This window comes from Carassius carassius, chromosome 23, assembly GCF_963082965.1.
Source record: "Carassius carassius chromosome 23, fCarCar2.1, whole genome shotgun sequence".
Lineage (NCBI taxonomy): Eukaryota > Metazoa > Chordata > Actinopteri > Cypriniformes > Cyprinidae > Carassius > Carassius carassius.
Genome location: NC_081777.1, coordinates 27,742,704 through 27,765,119, shown reverse-complemented (window position 1 = coordinate 27,765,119; position 22,416 = coordinate 27,742,704). Strand labels below are relative to the sequence as shown.

General features: G+C 36.2%; 1 protein-coding gene and 2 non-coding genes across 3 annotated transcripts in view; all 3 read right to left on the bottom strand.

Annotated features, from left to right (window-relative positions):
* The window catches only part of grm3 (glutamate receptor, metabotropic 3), a 45,732-nt gene extending 25,288 nt beyond the window's left edge, over positions 1-20,444 (bottom strand). Inside the window, exons 1-2 of the mRNA XM_059506793.1 lie at positions 20,085-20,444; positions 1,724-2,334 (exon numbers count right to left, since the gene is read on the bottom strand). Of these exons, the coding sequence (XP_059362776.1) occupies positions 1,724-2,182 (459 nt within the window). The 5' untranslated portion in view covers positions 2,183-2,334; positions 20,085-20,444. The remainder of the gene's footprint in view (positions 1-1,723; positions 2,335-20,084) is intronic.
* trnaf-gaa (transfer RNA phenylalanine (anticodon GAA)) lies at positions 6,549-6,621 on the bottom strand. Its single transcript has one exon. It is a non-coding gene; the product is annotated as a tRNA-Phe (tRNA).
* trnar-acg (transfer RNA arginine (anticodon ACG)) lies at positions 6,640-6,712 on the bottom strand. Its single transcript has one exon. It is a non-coding gene; the product is annotated as a tRNA-Arg (tRNA).
* Positions 20,445-22,416: the final 1,972 nt, after the last annotated feature.

Genomic DNA, 22,416 nt, shown 5'->3' with positions numbered 1-22,416 from the left:
TCTCTGAAATTCAAAACCGTTTACAAGTTTGAGTTTTTTTCTCTTTCAAGGCTGAATTTATTTGATTAAAAATTCTGTAAAATGCCAATATTCAAAAATATTATTACAATTTAAAGTAACTGTTTCTTAAATATATTTTTTAAATATAATTTATTTATCTGATGACAAAGCTGATTTTTTCAGCAGCATCAAATCTCTCACAAATCATTCTAATGCTGATTTGAAGTCAGATAAAAAAAGAAAACAATGTAAAAGTCTGTAATTTTTGATCAGTTTAATGCATTCTTGCTGATTAAAAGTATTAATTTATTTTATAAAAAAATCTTTTAAAACAGCTGACTTTAAAAAGACAATAATAGGATGTACAGAAAAAGCAATGTTTAAAGACAAGAAAAAATGACCTTGTTTTTTTCAGTTTGACGGAAAGTAAACCTGTATTACTTTATCCCTTTAAAAGCTGAGATATGAGGTAACTTAAAAGAATATGGAGGAATGAGGGACAGAAGCATACACAGTCTCTCAGGAGAGAGTTTGCCAGAGGGAGGGAGGCGGGATTGTCAAACAACAGCTGGTGTCGTGAGAGAAAAACAATGCCCAGTCGTTGGCGATGAAAGGAGAGCGATGGATAACAATGGTTATCTAACGAGAGACCACTGTGAGGTCACAATTCTCCCAGCTCTTTGCCAGAAACAGAGCGATATCGATAAATAAAACTGCAGGAAGACAGGGGAAAAGAATGACAGTGAACAAGAAAAAGACAGAGAGAGAGGGAACAAGAAGAAAGGAGGGTTAGACAGATTACGAATTTCGGAACTGATAGAGGAAGTCAGCTTCTGCTGAGCCACAAATGGGGAGAGGGTTATGCAAAATTATGCAAATTCCCATGGCTCTGTCACCAGAGGTACTAGAAAGCAACAACGCACAACACACACAATAGTATAGCCACAGTGCTAATCCGTGCACGTACAAGAGGAAAGGAAAGAGCAAACTGGATTTACAGGAGCAAAGAATGGAAACGGGGTGGCTGAGAGTTTTATTTGAAGGCGGCCCTCTAAATAATGGATTGAGTTCTTCATAGTTGGTCAGGAAAAAGGGCTGTGTTGTTTTTTTGCCAAGTTGGTTTCTAGAGGGTAAAGAACAAATTTGTGATTCACAAAGCCGAACTTGCAAATAATTCAGTAATTTTGATGAATTCTTCCCAACTGTACACAAATAAAAGAGGTTTATTTAGGTGACCGTGCTCAGAATGTGAACCGGAAGATCTCAAGGGAGGTTATACTACAGGGATCGGATTTTCTGCTGCTTGTTTAATTTAAGTGGATTAAATGAGCTAATTAAACTAAGTTCTTTAACATGTTGTTGCAACTAATTTGTGAAATCAAACTATGTTTAATCCATTCGTTGGGAACTATATGAAACACTATACATATTTTGTGTACTTACCTTCTTTATTTATTTACATTTTTAGATATTTGGACGTTTCATTTTACTACATAAAATTACACAAAATCATATTTCAAATGTGAATTTAAAGCTTTTCAACTTAAGTTGCTAACAATATTTTATTAATTCCATAAACAATTATTTTATTTAAAAAAATTATTTTTTCAAAAAAAATTTTTTTGTAAAAACCCAGCAAGTGTGTGTGTGTGTGTGTGTGTGTGTGTGTATATATATATATATATATATATATATTATTTAGCTTAAATTGACTGGTTCTGACCTGTATGGAGACACTGCTAAAAGATCCCCCAATGACACCAGCTATGGCCAGCGGACTGTCTTCTTGAAGAGCGTAGGATCCATCAGGACAGATGAACTCTGTATCATCCACTTTTGTAAGCGAAGCCCTAACAAACTCCAGCGCCTGTTCTAGTGCGTAGGTGTCCCTCGAGCAGGTGTCCAGGATATGGACACCCAAAGCCACCCCCGGTAGCAGACCTACGTCTTGGTTGATCTGATCTATGGCGAAGAGCATTGCTTCAAGCCGCTGGATGCCTCGATCTTCATTGATCCGGCCACATTCGTCCATGCCCATGCCCTTTTCATGGATGGGAAAGAGGCCTCCCAGAACCAGGTCCCCATCGATCTTAATTTCTTTGCGGGGAGAGTCTCCGGTGGAGACCAGGACCCTGGTACCCAACAGCACCAGGAGCAGAGCACGGACAGCAGACCACATCATTTAAGGGAAGAGGATTGAGGAGGTCTAACGGTCAGGTGGGGAGAGAGAGGGTGTAAGGTGGGTGTCAAAGAACTGACAGCGGCATGAAGGGGAGGCAGGGAGCTCTGTCTGGTTACTCATGGAGATCCACAGCACTGGGTTCAGCCTTTGAACTGCACAGAAACAGACAGAGAGAAGGAGACACTATAAGGCAAGGAGACAGACTAAGCATTGAAATATAAATGTGAGAAATCGTAATGCTCAATAAGGTGGCTAAGACTTCCCACCTTTCAGTAAAAAACTTTGTTTGCTCTAGAAAGCACATAGACTGGACCAGTCTGAAAATTACTGTTCTTGATATTACGAGCAAATCATCTTTGAAATATTTAAGTGCCATGAAATCTTACTAAACAGTTTTGGAGATTTCAGACTTTTCCCAGTCAAGTAGTTACTCAGGACATATATTTTGATGAATTACTGCTTTCATGATGTGCCTATGGAGCTGTTCAACTGTGATGTACTATAAATTTGTGCCATTTTTTAATGCTTTGTTCTATTACATAAATTACACAAAATCATACCTCAGATGTGAATTTTGAAGTTTATACATAAGTTGCTAACAAGTAACTGTAGAAGAGCTTGGAATAGTTTTCAAGCTTTTTATTATTTTTTATATAGGGTTGATATTTAGGGTTAGTTCACCCAAGTTTCCATATGAGTTTCTTTTTTTTTTTTCTGCTTAGCATAAAGGTATATGTTTGGAAGAATGCATGTAACCAAACAGTTGCTGGTCCCCACTGTCAATGGTGAGCAAACACTGTTTGGCTACACAAATAGCTGAAAATATCTTTGTGCTCAACAGAAGAATGAAATACTATTTCGTAAATGAAAGGAAGTTTAAAATTTACAGTTTTGGTATTTGGAATAAAATACATGTTTAATACATATTTACGAAATACCTGATACATGTTTGGTATATAAAATAGATGTTTAGCATATAACTGTGTGCAATTTATGTTGTAGAACAAAATGTTTAGTATCTTCTTTTAATGCTTACCACAGACCTTATTTTACTCATAAATCCAAAACTGTCACTATAAAAGCCCAAAGGAAAATCCAGAGGGAACCTGTAGTTAAAAATGCTAATTCTCTTCTAGGTTTTTGGACTACCACCTGAACAGCTCTATTAGATTAGATTAGATTAGATTCAACTTTATTGTCATTATGCAGAGTACAAGTACAGAGCTAATGAAATGCAGTTAGCATCTAACCAGAAGTGCAAGAATATAGTGTTTTATATACATAAAAGTGCAGAGTAAGTAAAGCTATGATATACAGAATGTACAGTGGAGTTGCTATATACAATATTGATCAGAGTATATACAGAATATAAATATGAATGTAATGTAGGGATTGTATGTACATTATGAACAGAGCAATGAAAGATTATATATACATTATGAATAGCAGGAACGTGAGAACAGTGGTAATAAATACAGTTGGATGAGTGTGCAAAAGTATTGTTGAACAATGTATTATATGCAAAAAAAACGTAGTGCAATGATATTTTTTTGTAGAAATAGTTTACTGTGGTTGTACAGTAACAACTTTAGACAGTTTATAGTGTAATAGCTTTAACCATGTGCAGTCTGTATTACTTGCATAGGAAATATCTACCCAGAGGCGTTAAAAAGACGACCGCCGCTTGAACTGAATTAAAAAGACTTTTGTTAGTCAGATGAAGAGAGTCAGACTTTAATCATTAGACATTTCAGGGCTCTCCTGTGTTTTTCTCTGTAATCACAGTGCTCTGTTTAGAGTTGAAAGAAGATTGTCTGCAAAGATATACAACAGACGCGCACAGACAATCGAATCTCAACAAATTCACCCAACACCAACTCCTCCGCACCTTCCGTACCCTTACGAACAGATTTGTCAAAACAGATTCTCAAGGAGGGAAAACACATGAGAAACATAAATTAATCAGCACAGAAGCTCAGACAGATGATGCAACTGTTTAGCTGATTGAGAAAAAAACAAAACAAAAACAAAATTTTGTATCCAATCATAGGGCCATTTATTTTTTATTTTTTATTTTTTAACCCTTGTTTCACTAAAGGAATTTTGCTAATCAGGTAACATAAAGCATTTCACAAACATTTCACTCACGTTTATAAAAAAAAAAGAAAGCTTAGTACATTTTAATTGAGTAAACTTTTTTTTTCCAAGTCAGATATTTTTTATACAAATACATTTTTTATCCTTAGTTTCCCCAGATTAAAGGCCTATTCACACTAAGGATGATAACTATAAAGATAATGATAAAGATGTAGTTAAAAAAAAATCATCATCAGTATTAAAGAATAGCAATCCACACCACAGCTATAATGATAAATGCACAGAAAACATTGACAGCAAATCAGAATCCATCCTGCTATGATGAGCAAGAAAATTTAAAGCGGCAGATGAGCGTCCACTTAGAATAAACAGACGATATCAACCATTCCAATATTATAATTATTTTTATAGTAGTGCTGTCAAATGATTAATCGCGATTAATCACATCCAAAATAAAGGTTTTGGTTTACATAGTATATATGTGTGTGTATATACACACATAATTAATATACACATATACTATGTAAACAAAAACTTTTATTTTGGAGTCGATTAATTGCGATTAATCGTTTGACAGCACTACTTTATAGTTATCTTTATAGTTACTGTTGTTGGTGTGAACGGGGCTTTACTGCAGATAAATCCATTCAGCTGTGTGGAAAAAGTCATAAATTTACTTAGTTTGAGTCTGTGTTAAAGCACTAAATTTAACTATGCATGATGAACGTTTTTGCACTGAAATGTGCAAAAGCATTGCAACGGTTTGTGAATTTGCCTGAGAAAATCATGTTTGTGGAGAGTATGAGAAACTACTGTAAAGCTAAATCCATTATGCCCTGTTACGTAACATGTTTCCCTTTCCCTTCCTCAAATGAGCATTAATGTTTCTTCCTTGTTAGTACAGAGTTGACTTCCCCATTGTTAATGGAGCTCAGATGACAGAAGTATGAAATACTAATTAAATCCCGAACCTACAACTTTTAGAAAATGCTTCAAATATAGCCGTCTGATAAATAGCTTCTCAGAGAGCTAAGCGAAAGGCACTAATTGTTAAATCTGATGCCGGGTATGTGTGTCTCTCCATTTGTGCTGAAACCATGCAAAAGGCAGCCTTGATATCTAAGCCTGGTTTTTGATCTCAGGGCTTGGGAAAAAAACGTCCCTAATCTGATTTCCTCTTCCACTTTGCCTTGCAGAAGGGTGGGCGAGCGCGAGCGCAGGCGGTGGCGGCGGCAATGGGGGGCGGATTTATGAGGTGTGCAAGATAGCTTGCCGGGTTTCCACGGCTCTGGCAGCTACACAAAGGCTCACAGCCTGGCCCGGAGATGGCTCCAAGGCTGGATAACACTCCACTGCAGTGATGCTATCTCCACCGTGCAATGCAACACAAAGCTCAACATGCGGGCCTCTGGCAGCATCGCACTAACGGCAGCTTTCCTCATTATCTTCTTCCGTGATTCAGTCTGCTAGCTGAACAGCAACAATGGTGCTCTCGCTGGGCAAATGCTACGCGGCCGCTGCTGGTTTAAAGGGCCTCCACTTGCTTGCGCTCTTCCTCTCTCTCCTGAGAGGTCAGCGGGAAATCTGGAGGGCTGGATGAGAGGGGAGGGAGAGTGGTTTTTGCTTTGATGATAAAGACTCTTGGACTCTTCAGAACTGGACTAGTGTTGTTTTAGCACACTGAGTCTCTGTGGCCACACTGGGCGATATCTATCTATCTATCTATCTATCTATCTATCTATCTATCTATCTATCTATCTATCTATCTATCTATCTATCTATCCATCCATCCATCCATCCATCCATCCATCCATCCATCCATCCAGGGTCCAGGGTCACTTATAGAGATTTTTTGAAGATATTTTGAAAAAATGTGGGTAACCAAACATTTGGTGGTTCCCATTTAGTGAAAAAAAAAAGTGAAAGTGAAGTGACATTCAGCCAAGTATGGCGACTGAAGAATTTGTGCTCTGCATTTAACCCATCCGAAATGCACACACACACAGAGCAGTGAACACACACACACTGTGAGCACACACCCGGAGCAGTGGGCAGCCATTTATGCTGTGGCGCCCGGGGAGCAGTTGGGGGTTTGATGCCTTGCTCAAGGGCACCTAAGTCGTGGTATTGAGGGTGGAGAGAGCACTGTACATGCACTCCCCCCACCCACAATTCCTGCCGGCCCAGGACTCGAACTCACAACCTTTCGATTGGGAGTCCGACTCTCTAACCATTAGGCCACGACTTCCCTTAAAAGTGTGGGAGATGTTGCCGAAACCCGGGATCGAACCAGGGACCTTTAGATCTTCAGTCTAACGTTCTCTCACCTGAGCTATTTCGGCTACAAAACAAGCACAGAGCGAGCCAGCCAGGAGTCGAACCTAGAATCTTCTGATCCGTAGTCAGACGCGTTATCCATTGCGCCATTGGCCCACCAAAATTTACCTCCATAGTATGGAAAAATTTTTATTTTAAAAGATAATGGGATCAATTTTTTTTAAATATCTTCTTTTATGTTCAGAAGAAGAAGGAAATCCATACAAGTTTGGAACAACATGGGGGAAAGTTGTTCTAAACTACAGAATTTAATTTCTCAATTCAGTTCTGTATGGCACACAACCCTGGGGTCCATTATAGTGAATGGGAAAATAAGGGGTCTTTTTATTTTTGTGATATTTTTCTGTTTAAGATTAAATGAAGAAAATATTGTTGAAGAAATACTAACAAATTGAACAAGGATGCTTGAAGATATGCACGATTAGTCAGTGCACATTATTTCAAAGAAAAAACATAAAAATATAATGACTTGCTCTGCCTCTGAAAAGACTTGCATGTTTGGTTGACGTCACTCTTTTCCCCCAGCCTCTTTCCTCCTAACACCTGTCATATAGAAAGCAGTTTTCACGATCCACTCAATTCCCGATGGATAAAAGCCCTGCATTATTTGCTTTGCTGAGTATGATTTTATGATTTTAAACATGACACACATTCAAAATAAGAGCACAGACTTTTAACTATAATTATACATTACTCTGTAAATATGTCTGTCTTAAATCAGTGGGAATATAATAACCAGCTGTATGTTATTGTTCACAAAGGAAGCCCCTGTGCATAATTTGTGCTAATGAATTATTTACATTCTCCACCAAACTGGAGTAAAATTTTAAGAAGAGGTGTTACATGTGTAAAAAGATATTCATTTTCGTAAGATAAACACTTTAAAATGAGAGTTTTGCAAATTAAAAATCACGTTTATAAAGGATTTTATCATGAAATAGTACATCACACAGTCATTCTCTCACAAGTGCTGTAAATCTATACAGAGGCAGAAAAAATTAACCACAACAAAATCTGAAGTCAAACTAATTCCTGAACATCTTTAAATTAATTATGATATTCATCAAGGTGCTCATTATCAAATCAATCAAACAGGTTGATTTTGAAACAATTCCCCAGACTGCAGTAATTTCTTGGTGGTGGGAAGTCGCAGGTAGTTTTGTTCTTCCCTTAACCACCTACTGTAGCCTATCTTTAAGCAGTTCCTCATGGCTAATCATGTTAATTAGTTAAGAGGGGTAGGACAGAAGTGTGGTACGGGGCATTTTTTGGGTATAGAGAGAGTCAGGAATTAACTGGATTTTGCGTGCAGGCAGTTCCTTAACCAAACCAAACAGTCAGCTAGAAAATATCAATTCTAAATTCCTGTGCCAAAAATAACTTGAAAGAAATATTAAAGTTTTCTCTTTTTCCACACAACAATTCTTTTCATGCGTTAAACTATAAAAATTAGTTTTGCTTGCTTCAAGGGCCACAAAGAACAGTGAGTTGATGCAAAATGTTTTAAAGAAGAATTCTTTTGTCATGGTGCAATTATTTGAAAATAGTCTTTATTGGAGAGAGTCTGGATCCTCCTGGGACAGAATACTTTCTATTAAATTGCATACTTGTGCTTTTACAAGAGTACAGGAATAATAGCAGGGGTTCAACAGTAAGGATGCCCCGGGGCCAGTGTGAGAGCGGTTCAGACCAGTTGACAGAACTGTCACTTGCAAGTGCTGCATTGTCACTGCTTTTCATGTTTGTTGATCATGTGCATGTTTTTATGCCTTTCGAATTTTAACATTTGTTTTTCTGTGATGTATTATAGCATTGTTCCTGCAAATTAAATATGTAATGCCAAGGTAACATAATGTAGCTGGTTTACACAGATGAGACTGCTGAAATTGTGAAAATGATTTATGGGACTATAGTGCAAGCATCAGTTAGAATGGGCTGAAAATGATAAAGTATGGTAAGCCAATTATTATATATTTTTAACTTTTTTGTTTTTACGATTTTACTTTCTTTTTATATTTTATGTGTATAGATAGATAGATACTGTAGATAGAAAGATAGATAGATAGATAGATATAATTGCTCCTAAAAATGTATTTGGCATTATGTAAAATGTACATGTTAAAATTTATTTTCTTTTGGCAGGTCTGTCAAACCTTTACAATTAATCTATAATGCGGCAGCAAGAACAATTTTTAATGAGTCGAAAAGAATGCACGTCACAACTTTGTTTATCAATTTGTACTGGCTACCTATAGCTGCTTGCATAGAATTCAAGGCATTAATATTTCCCTACAAAACCACCACTGGCTCTGCACCACTTTACCTAAATGTATTACTTCAGACTTATGTGCCCTCTAGAAGCTTGCATTCTGCAAACGAACGTCGCTTTATTGTGCCAATAAAGAGGCACAAAATCACTTTCATGGACGAACTAAAAACACATCTCTTCCATCTTTATTTGACCCTCTAACTCTAGCAATCTCTATTGTAATTCTATTCTTTAAAAAACGGGCCCCTTTTAGACTTGCACTTAATTTATCATCTCTGTCAATATTTTTACTAGAAAAAAAACGACTATGCACTATTGTATGTCATCAAATCTAAATTACTGGCCTGACCTGACCATACAAGGAAAAACATCGTAATTTTTGAGGCCTTTCAAATCATCTGAGAAGACTATCCCATTTCTGCTACAAAATACTTTGCACATTCACCTAAGCATGTAGTGCACGCAACACCATTTTTCTGCAGCAAAATTAGAGCTTGTGATTGGCCGAGATATTTGACATCATCCAATCATCTGTCAGAACTTGCATTTGCAAAGTTGTAATGTGCACTAGAGCCTTTGATGACTCGTCCTCTTTATGAGTGACTCCTCTGATGATGAAACGCACCAAAAGAGGCGCCGGAGAGTCTTAACCAGCATGCCAATCGATTCATCTGCCAATCAGCAAAGCAGATCAAGGGAGGGCATTACCACAGCGCACTGCATTAAGCTAGAGCATGGTTTTAGAAATAGAGTTGAAGACAAATTACGCATGGAGGACGTATCACTCGCTGGTGCGTCTGATACCAGATACAGCTCATTAAGAACCTCTGTTGTCATCTAAATAAAGTCACTGTGTGTTGATGTGGTTAGGCCATGTAGAATCCAATCCATCTGTTAGGTCTGGAGTTTTTAGAAAGGATCTGAACTGAATTGTCATTTTTATGGAAGACCCTTGACTTCAGGCTCACCTTTGACCTTTAATTAGGTGAGCCGTCTCAGTTCAGCTTTGAATTCTGATGATTCTAACATTCTAGAACCCCAAAATAAAGATGTTCTTACCCCCCCCCCCCCCCCCCAATTATGGCTGGTACAGTTATTCAGATTTGTACCTTTTTTTTTTTAGCAGTTCCTTTTAAAGTATTGGCAATGAAGCTACAAAATAAACACACACACACACACACACACACGCATGTTTGTTTTTGTGAAAAGTGGGGACATCCCATAGGCGTAATGGTTTTTATACTGTAGAAACTGTATTTTCTATTGCCCTACCTACAACAACCCTACCCCTAAACCTAACCCACACAGGAAATTTTGTGCATTTTTACTTTCTCAAAAAAAACTCATTCTGAATGATTTATAAGCATTTTGAAAAATGAGGACATGGTTATGTCCCCATAAGTCACCCTCTCCTTGTAATACCTGTGTCATACCCGTTGCGTCCTGATATGTCACAAAAACAAGAGCACACACACACACACACACACACACACACACACACACACACACACACACACACACACACACACATATTAACAGTCTAAGATATTCAGGTGTCTATGGTCGCTCCTTGCCTTTTTTATGAGTTTATGATTTTATTTTTCTATCGGTTTCATCATTCTCCAGGCAGATTGTATAATTCTGAACAGTAAACGGTATAGGTTGAGTTACACACAGAGGTTTAATAATTAAGGTTGGGTTCAAATAGAGTTTATTTCTGAAGTATGTGTTTGTGTTCTGTGTCTCTGCTTGTATGCTATGAGAGTGTCTGTAGGAACATTTTCCCACAATTGAAGCGATTCTTTAAGGACTAAAAGATCCACTTGAGTTCCTCAATAAGGGGGTGGTACTAAGCTTGAAACCTGGCACTACAACACACACACACACACAAACACACACACAGATGCCCGGTGGACCATCAACCCCCGTTAAAGGATGTAGCTATTCAGAGCCAGAGAGCTCTTCATTTGTTTCACATGCTTTAACACAATCTATGTTGTGGTTAAGATCTGTGTAGCTTTATGGTTCTGCCCTTCATATTAAAAGACAGTAGGTTTAATCTTGAAGCTAGCACTAAAGGAACCTTAGAGTTAAGGGTTAGAGTTAAAATCCCTAATTTTAAGTATGACTAATATCAGCTAATAGTACACCTTGCTTTAACAAATTACACCTCATACACCATTAATCGTCCTGCAATGCATACCTGTCAACCCTCCATTTTTTATTCTCCCTTATCTTACCGTTCTATCCTGCTATCATCCTGTTTAAATATTTTACTGCATTTGTATTCTTTCTATAATAAAAATAATAATAATAATCACACTGGGCGTATCTGATATGTTTGCTACATTCGCCTCAGTTAAAATTCATTATATGAATAATCACGTCAACATATTCCAAGGTTGTCCAAGTTGCCATATCCTCCTCACACAATTGACAAATCATACAAATGTCAACCCATTTGTGAACATGGCCCAGAAAACCAGTCATATGGGTATTTTTTTTATTTATTGAGTTTTAAATATAATCTGAGGGCTGCAAAAAAAAAAAAAAAACTTCTTTAAAGTTGTCCAAATGAAGATCTTAGCAATGCATATTACTAATCAGAAATTAAGTTTTGATACATTTACGATAGGGAAGTAACAAAATATCTTTTTGGAGCATAAGATTTACTCAATATCCTAATGGTTTTTGGCATAAAAGAAAAAACTAAGGACTTTGAAACTTTAAATACACAGACACGCAGCTGGGAACTAATACACATGATGAAGACAGGCACAGGAAGGACCAAATAAGGAAAATCGGAACAAACATGTGACACTGTATGTTATCATTTAAAAGCTGCTTGTGATGGGCTTTTGTTAATCACGTGACGTTCTCAACACCCCCAGCATTTGGTGATTATCATGGTGTATTACAAAGGTACACAACAGATTTCAGTACTTCAATAGGTTGGTATATTAACATTATATCAGTTAATGAAATCACGGTATTTAACTGTAAATTTAAGGTAAAACCATAAAACCTAAAACGTTGTTACCATATTTTTTTGCGGTAGAATTCCGGCAACCACAGCTGCTTTTTTTTTTACCATAAATTTTATGGATTTTTTTTTTATAGTGTACATACTTTATTAGATTCATTATATTTTTAACCTGTTGAAGTAATATATTTGTCATTAGTTTTTACTATTACTATTATAAGGTTTATAATGAATTGAAGTAAAACATAAGCCTATATATCATTAGAAAGTGGATATAAATATGTGTACATTTAAATGTAACTTAATTTGAGTGCTGTTTATTAAAATAAAAGGTTTAATATTAATATAAATAGAATATTGATAAATAGCAATTGAATTTAATATATTTTGGGTTAATTTTAACCTTTAATATAATTGTAATGCATCAAGTGAGAAGGTTCCCAGTTTGCAGCATTAGTTGACAGAATGTAATTTTTTTTTTTTTTACTTAAGAAAAATTGACAGGTACATAAAATATTTCCAAAAGAATCAATATTGAAACAAGACCCGTATCGAATCGAATCGAGAGCTTGAAGTTGTGCAATCTGCAACCACATAGCAAAACCACAACAGGCAAGTGTGACCTTTGACACACAGTATTGAATGCACTATTGCTGAATCCTTTTGTAAGATGCATCTGAAGGCTGTTTGATGATAATAAATGTGTTGCAGATTAGAAAGAGGCCTTGGAGCAGCAATAGTAGAGGGACACAATTAAATATTAAAAATGCTTCTGTAATAGCTGTAAGGCCACTGATCCATAAATAGGACACAGAGGTATAGCCGGAAAAACTCCAAACACAGCAAATCCAGAAAGCGGAGCATGAGGACAAGTCCTGCAAGACAGAGTGACCTACATGTTTTATTAGGACTTTTGTATGACTCGAAAGCAAGCCACATTTCCTGAGATATGAAATGGAGTTGAGTGAGTTCCCCATTAATCGCATTCTATGGATTAAGATATTCAGAGAAGAGCAGAGAGAGAGAGCAGAGAGATATTCCAGAGAGAGCAGAGAGATAAAGTGTATGTCAGGATGCTGTGACTCAGTGGGGAAGTGACGACTTAGCGAAGCGCTGTCAGGAGCCATAGACTGAAGCTGATAAATCACATCATTTATTTAGTCACACACACACACACACACACACACACACACACACACACACACACACACACACACACACACACACACACACACACACACACACACACACACACACACACACACACACACACAAAATAGATACATCTTCTGACACAATCAGTAGTAGACTCCTAAAGGACAAAAGAGTTTGTTTCATTTTGGGCTACTTGCCCAAACTTTTCCAGTCAACTGTGATCCCTCCTGCCAAGCCGTCGCTGTCAGTAATTACTATCATTAGAAAGTCTTCATTCCAGTCTAGAAGAGATGTACGTTACGGTATGTTTAACATCTCAGTCGTTTCAGATGTAGTCTGCTTCAGTCACTCAACATGCGCTGAAAGGGAATTTTAAGACAGATACCGAATCCCCTATTCATTGTTACCCCAAAACTGAACTATACGCTGTATATACAAAGGTTAGTAAATGAGTTAACGACACCTACTGGGTGAACCTAACATAATCCGATTTTAAAAAAGAAAGACTTGAATGAAGCCTGTTAGTACCATTGAGAATTTGTGCTTCATGGCTGTGGCCTTTCCCAAATTCTAATACAGTATTTTACAAAAAAAATTTCTATAGCCTATACAATAAAAAATCTGCTTAAATAAATGCAGTGAATCTAAATTCTAGTTTTTTTTTGGGGGGGGGGGGGGGGGGGCACAGAACTGCGTGTAATGTTCGACCATGTTTCCTCTTGTTTTAGCCTTTTTGAAATTGATCATATGACCATTTTGTTAATGCTTTTTTATGCCACTTTAGCAGGTTTCTGATATTTATTTATATATTTATATTTTCTGATATTTATTTATCAAAGAACCTTGATCTGGTGCTATGTGGAACCATTTTTTTTTAAAGGAATAGTTTAACTAAAAATGATAATTTCTTTAATCATGCTAATGTTGCTCCAAGCTCATGACAATGAACATTGAAGAAGAAATTTTTAAATATTGTACAAATAATTCTTTGCCATTAATGGACATACAGCTAGTCAGTGAGAGCTGGATCAGTCTGATCTGTGAATGAATCAGTCAGTTCAGTTTTGTAAACGGATTCATTTTAAAAAATCTGACTTGCAAAGTAGAAATACAGAGGGGTGAATGTCAAGATTTTCATTAAAGCTGCAGTCCGTAACTTTTTTTGGTTAAAAATGATCTGAAATCAATATTTGAGCAAGTACATAACCAGCCAGTGTTCAAAACTATCCCCTTACTTTAGCCCGATTAACACTGTTATCTTAAAATAATGTGTATGGGTAAGTTTTCATGGAAAATTTGTGCATGTTGCTGCCGGGTAGTTTATAGACTAATTGGAGATTAGACTGTACAGAAATTGAAATCTACATAACTAATACACACTATACTCATAGTCACGAAATGCTGATTTTGTTAACATTAATAATTTTGAGAATAAAGTATAACAATAATAATAATTTGCACAGTTTCATTTGATATGAGCTAACCAATCTTTAGATTAAATCACCATAGTGCAATTTATTGTAATGCTTTTTTCCTCAGTTGGTCAGAACAAACATGGCAGACTTGTTACGTGTTCAGATGACAATATACAGTGAATATTCCTATTTTGGATCATAAAATTCAAGACGTAGGCTAGAATCTGTGATTGCGAAGTCCACACTGGTATATCCACTAGTGTTGGGGAGTAACTAGTTACCTGTAACGGCGTTACGTAATTTAATTACAAAATTAATGTAACTGTAATTAGTTAGAGAGAGAGAGAGAGAGAGAGAGAGAGAGAGAGAGAGAGAGAGAGAGAGAGAGAGAGAGAGAGAGAGAGAGAGAGAGTGAGTTTCAGGCCAGTTTCATCTGTAAAGATGCTTTTTTTTTTATTTTTTTATTTTTTTATTTTTTTATTTAATCAAGCAGCAGCACGTTGCTCATCAGTCATCACTCAAAATACTATATGAAGGACATCATTATTATCTGTTGTAATGTTACAGTAGTAATTTAGCTGAAAAATGATCAGATTTTTTTGTGGAAGCTACGACAGACAACAACACAACCCTTACGAAAATTAAAGTTTTGTTATTTTACTAATAATCCAGAGAAAATGGTTACTGTTGTTTAACTGTGGTAACCAAAAATTATTTTACAAATTTATTTATTTAAAAATAAATAGAAATCCATTTGCAAAACAAAAAACAAAACAAGGTTATTTTACTTTTATATAGGCTAATAAAAGCATGGTCATTTTTTGTAAGGGAAAAACATGACTCATGTACAGTATTAGGATTTTTCTATAAATATATTGTAGTATTGTAGAGTATTGTATTGTAAAGTATAGTTTTGTTCAATCTTGAGTATTAAAGTCAAGAGAGAGATGGATAACAGGGCAAAATAAAGAGACTGAAGAGAAAAATGGAAGTGAAGGTAGAGTTCAGGAGAGAACTTTTAATTATTTTGCATGTCCCCAAATTAAAGATTTAAACCTTTTTTATGTCAGGTCCATACAAAAAATAGTTTTGTCCATTAATTTGTTTGTATGAATTTGAATTTTCCAGTCTGAATTTTTTTCCCAGTCCGTCCCTCCCGTAAATTAATGGCAAAGACATGGTTTCATTTACTACACATAGGCCTACTGAAGCTCGCAGTGTTTTCAACCTCTGCTGCCTCAATATAGGAGTACACGAGCACATAAACATAATTTCTAGAACTGCTCTGTGTCACTTCATGTGCATTTTACTTATTTTGAAAAAACTATCATCACATCATATACAAAGAGACAGCAGTTTAAAAAAAACACCAATGTTTCAGGAGTTTATTATACACGTGCTTATTATATAACTGTATTTGAGTTGATGTATATGATTTTATTTATTATTATTTAATTTTCACAAATTTAGAAAAGTAATCAAAAAGTACTCAAAAGTAATTAGTTACATTACTTTAATAAAGTAATTGAAAAAGTTACACTACTATTACATTTTAAACAGGGTAACTTGTAATCTGTAACCTATTACATTTCCAAAGTAACCTTCCCAACACTGATATCCACACTAGTGTGGTGATGATAATTCCACAAACAGCTGCAATTACAGGATTTCAAACAGAGATGGCTACAAAGAGGCAGAACTTACTGACTGGAGCTTTAATAATAATAATAATAATAATAATAATAATAATAAACAAGTCATATGGGCCACTTTAATGATACTTTTACAATTTAATTTGTCATTTTGAAGCTTGACAGCCACAGGCACATTCACTGACATTACATGTGTCAAAAATATACCCTCTGTGCTTTACAGAAGAAAGAAAGTCAAGCAGGTTTGGTAGAAAATGAGAGTGAGTGAACTATGACAGAATTTAAGAGTTTAACTAATCTGACCTGGAGGAAGAAAGAAATGTTCTCACACGAAAAGTTGTTACTTACCTTCTTCATTGCATTGCGCTTGTTTATCTACCAAAATAATCTGTTGCTGAATTTAAACCTAAACCCAATAGACATAATCGACTGTTGGGCTGCACTAAGAAAAAAACATTCTGTTATCATAATAATGTGTTAGCATCTGGTTTGAGAATCAGTTAGCTTTGTAAACGTGAGATTGTAGAGCTCTGTAGAGTGTAGAAGTGCTCTGCAGCAACAACGCTGCTCCTCCAAAAAAAAAAAAAAAAAACACTACAAAGCTGTTCTTTTTGCTCAGAAATGGATTTACTTGGCAGCGAGTGGGACTGCCAGACTGCTGAAATCTCTGCATATCACTTTCTCTTTCTCTCTGCATGCACACAGACAGACACATTCAAACATCTCTTTATTGATTTGATGCATGACTTATGCAACAGAATTGCTGTTTTGAAGGAGTCTGAAGAGGCTAGCCTACTTTATAAAATCACTTTCAGTGGGAACGCCACCCTCTGGCAGCCACCGCGTGATGCATTTGACATGCTCATTCTTCTCATCATGATCTAACGCTACTCTTTTACTCTTAAACAATGATGCCTTTCAATGCAAATTTCATATTTTAGCAAGCCAAGAAAACGAGAACACTTTGGAAGTGCGTGTTTGCATGCATATGCAACCGCGCAGCACCTTTGCTGTGCATGTAAGAATATTACAATGTATTGATGGCATCTTTAGTGTTCAGCTCCATACTCTTTCCATATTAATGAATATGAAGGCAAGGCTTTTGAAAGCTTGATGGGGCCTTGGAGTCTCTTACTAAAGCAGAATTTCTAACAGAGTTCTGCACCCAGGGGCTTCGTCGCAGGGAAAAATGCAGTCTAACAAAGGTATACTTCCTAAGCGAAGAGAGAACACATGCGTAGGAGGAAGAAAAATATAAGCAGTCAGGATGCTTTAACGCTTATGGAGATAAACAGCATTCGCATCACTGAGCTCACAAATACTTCAGCTGTGTTCACAGTGGTTTACATGCTTGCCATTTTAGGGTTGGACTTGGAATACTGTTTATCGCATGTTTTTGGTTTTTTGAAAACACATGTGTATGGTGACAAGGTACAGAATGCAAAAACTCCATTGCTGCTTTATGTTTATCTTATGTAATTATCAAGAAATTATTTCTAAAGTTTATTTTGTAATAGAGTGAGATCTCAGTCTCATTTAAGGCACATCTGACAGATGGATAGCCAGCATATGTGCAAGTCTAGTTATAGCGCGTTGGGCTGTGGAAGAACTTATTTACATGCGCCGAGCGGACCACACTGTTGAAAGGCTAATTATTATTGCACAGCACTTTACTGCATCATATTCATTAAATGTAGTGCTGTCCGGTCTTATACAAGGCCATTCTGCATCTTACTAATTCAAACTCCCACACAAGCACACGTGTGTACAAAACAGCCCATTGCACAAACATGCATGCTGATGGAGAGAAGCACGCTTGTGCACACATGCATAAAATCTTGCAAATCCCAGCAGACAGTTTGAATAACAACTTTGACGCTTGCTAATTAGTAAACGCTATTGTGTGCATGAGCATGTGCAGTTTTATTAGAAGCTGTAAATTTCATGCACATATGCATGGTTATAGAATGCATACACTGTGAGCTTTAAACACAACACACTCTCAGGCATTTCAACAGGGTGGTCTGGCATATTCAAAGCCAACTCCTCCAGTCCAATAACAATGATTTCTTTAGCGCACCCACATTCACACACAATCCACACATCATCGACTGAATTTCAGACAGCATTTTAAAACAAAATATGTTGCAAATATTATGTTAGAAAATCTTTAGTGAGTATATATATATATATATATATATATATATATATATATATATATATATATATGAATAGTTAAATTATTATAATTTGATGAATGTCAGTCTATGAAAAATTAAGTATAATTTTATGCATTATATTATTAATAATAAACTATTAGATTTTGATGCATTTTATATATATTCTACACATTTAATGTGTGATTTGTATATTTGTATCTAGGAGAATACTAAAAAATATTAAAAAGTATTAAAATTACAAAACAAACAAACAAGAACAATAAACAAACAAATGTATTTTCTTAAAAAAAGGCATAATATACTCATGATATATTCTACATATGATGCGTATTCTACATCAATATCTATAATAATCTATCTATCTATCTATCTATCTATCTATCTATCTATCTATCTATCTATCTATCTATCTATCTATCTATCTATCTATCTATCTATCTATCTATCTATACTGTATCTCTCTCTCTCACACACACACACACACGCACACACACACACACAAACACACACACACACACATTACGTTTTTATTATTCTTCTAAAAACACCTATGCAAAACATGTGCGCATCATTACATTTATAGACCTTTAATGACGCTCACTCTCCATTGCAACCCTGGACGACACAGACATTGTTTGCCTTTATCAGTGGCTGAGATTAAGTGAAAGTCCCTTTACATGTGTGCACTCTATTCTGTAGTGTTCTCCAGCTTAACTACTTGTGCTAATTATTATTCCAAATGAGTTAAAGCCACACCTCTGTTGCGTGCAGAATATCAGAACATCATCAGGCTTTACAACCTCACATCTCATTATAACATTGATTGCTCCAACCTAACGCAACAGAGATATTAAAATTCAGCGCAGACCCCTGAAGCAATAAATTATGAATAATCCTCGTCTTTTCTCTGGTTAACTTACAGATCCAGGTGAAGTCTAAAGTACAGCTACCACACTGTTGCTGAAACTGACTGTAAGGATGCAAAACGAGACTAATTATAAGTGAGTCTATAATTTGATGTTTATTATTCAAAGTGACTTAAATATATGAGAAAGAGAGCAGTCCTCCTGGAGATTCCAGAGATGATGTGTCTTGATCAAGGACAGAATGATTCATGTTCAAAGCTGAAACCTTTCATTCACCACCAGTAACAAACTCTTACACAAAGAAAACCCTTAAAATGAAAGGGGTTTTAACTGGGTGCAGATCTTTAACCACAAGGCAACACTACCACTTTTTCCAGAATTTCTAAACATACACAATAAATGCTCATACAAAACTTTTGGAAAAAACTTTTCCCATGAGTATTCCAGTACAGTACTGAAGCACTGTTTTCTTTTGTTTTTTTCATGTAGTGTTTTCTCGAGCGATTCACACAAAACAGACAGAACATTTTATGGGTAAGATATATGCATAAGATATATACAAATTTTACCCACTGAGTTTTAACTTCACTTTAGAATTCAAAGTGGTTAAAGACTTTTACGCATTGCATCTGTCTAAACTAAGACGGGCATGATGAGTTTAAAAGCATGCAAAGTTTTCTCATGCAATCCTGGTGTCTTTTTAAACATGTTAGATCCCATATACAAGTTTAAAACATTTCTGAATAATAATAATTGCCTTCATTTCTATGCATTACCATATACTCATAAATGAACAATGTCACATCAGCCCTGATTTATGAAGCTCATTCTGCACTTTGGCTTATCTACAGCATCATTTCTCTTTGCATTCATTCCCAATCCATTTCTCCAGTGTTATAAAACAGCAGCAAAGCTTATTTAGTTTTCTGTGTGAAGAAAATGCATTACCTCTATTAAACATTCCTTTTGTCTGCAATCTTGCATTTTTCCTCTTCTTTGCCGTATTTCAAACTGTTCCTTAACTCCGTTTGTGTGGGTCCGCACGCAGGGAGCACAGCAGAGAGGCTGACAACACTGCCCTCACTCATCAGAGAGCGAGCGAGTGAGAGCTAGAGAAAGAGCGAGGGAGAGGGAGAGAGAAATAGTGCCGTTGCTGTAGTAGAAAACACACGTCTGGCGTTTGGGATGCTGCCTCGCCTCAGGATGCTTCTGTCTCCTAGCAACAACAATCGATCTGGAGAGGATGCATTTTTTATTGGCCAAAGAGAGAAAACTCACCTTTAAACAATTAATATGAGTTGCATGCTCAAACAGATAAAGATCAGCTACCTAGATAATGCATTTGTGAGGTTGGGAGGTATAAAGAGAGAAAGCAACAAACATTACCTACAGGAGCACATGGTCAGGGTCTCAGCTGTGCTATGATTCTGTCCGTAGTCCTAATTGGGTATTAGTTATATTAATGCATACAGTAGATCAACATTATGAATTGCATGTGTATTTTTCAAATGCATGTTTAAATGCAACTAAACATTGATCGGTTATGAGTGGGGGTATCAGCGGCTCTGTGTGAAATGAGCTCTGCCCACCGACAGCAGTGCGCAGTGATGTTAGATATGCAGCCAGATCATTTTCATTCTGCATACAAACACATCTCTGAGAGTATTAATTATGCGCAGAGAGACCATGGTCATTTCAGTTTAAGGTAATTGTTTAGATAACCAATTTAACATCTGCAATCTGTCATCTTTATTGTGTGTGGCTACACTCCTGTCTCATTATGCTGACCCTATTGAGACGTCAGGACACTTGTAAACATTTGAGCATGTTGTGCTTTACAGTGTAGGATGAGCAGTAAGATTTTTGTCCTTCAATACTTAATCATTCTGTCTCAGACATGATGTCAACGAGGTCTGTTGAGTGTCATTAAAATGCAAGTATTTAAGCCTGTGGTTCCCCTCGAATGGGCTGCAATTGGACGGAGCAAAGGCACATGCATGGTTGCACTTGTGTGTGGCGCTCTTCTTTGTCCACACTTTACTGCAATATAATAAAATACAAAATGTTCATTTGCGAAGGAATTTTGTTTTTATAGTTGATTCATTCTTATTATGTATGTATTTTTTCAAGTCTGTGCAGTGTGGGAAGGAATTCGGAAATGTGGATGTTTAATTTCTGTATTGTAAGAAACCACATACTGATTGTGTGTGTGTGTGTGTGTGATAAAACTAGTTGGCATGCACTGTATGGTGTTTAGCTAATGTTGTACAAGCACTGATGTGAGGCATAAGTGCACACCGATCACACACAAACACACATTTACTTAACTAAACGTGGACAATGACAGACTTCTAAATAAATAAATAAAGATAGTAACACATTGAATTAAACATCTATTGTTTTTCTCTTTACAGGACATCCATAACTGTCATATCTAGTTTTGTTAGATAAGTACACACACATACACACTGGTTTTCATGGTTTATGGTGGCATTCCATAGACTTAATGGTTTTTATAACATACAAATTGTATTTTCTATCCCCTTACCCTAACCCTACCCCTCACATAAACCTTTCTGCTATTTTAGATTTGCTAAAAACTTCATTCTGTATGATTCCTCATGGAGACCAAGAAATGTCTCCACAAGGTGAAAATTTAATGGTATTACTGCATTATACACCCAAAACAAAGGCAATACAAGGACCACACACACACACACACACACACACATACGTTTGTTTTTGTGAAAAGGCGTAATGCATAGGCGTAATGGTTTTTATACTGTACAAATTGTATATTCTATCGCCCTACACCAAACCTACCCCTAAACCTAACCCTCACAGGAAACTTTGTGCATTTTTACTTTCTCAAAAAAAACAAAAAAAAAACCAACTCATTCTGTATGATTTATAAGCGTTTTGAAAAATGGGGACATGGGTTATGTCCTCATAAGTCACCCTCTCCTTGTAATACCTGTGTCATACCCATGTCATTATACTGAGTTGTGTCACACACACACACACACACACACACACACACACACACACACACACACACCAGATGAACCGTATTAGTCCATCCACATGAGCTTTAATATGAGTGTATCTTTATGTTAAGGTGTTTTTTTTACATTATCGACATGATTTACATCATTATATGCATTCATACATTATAATAAATTACATTAGAGTTAATATCATGCACTTTTACAATATAAAAAATAGGTAAGGAGGTGGAGTCCAATCTTGAAACAATATGCCATTTTAATGGTGACCTCCA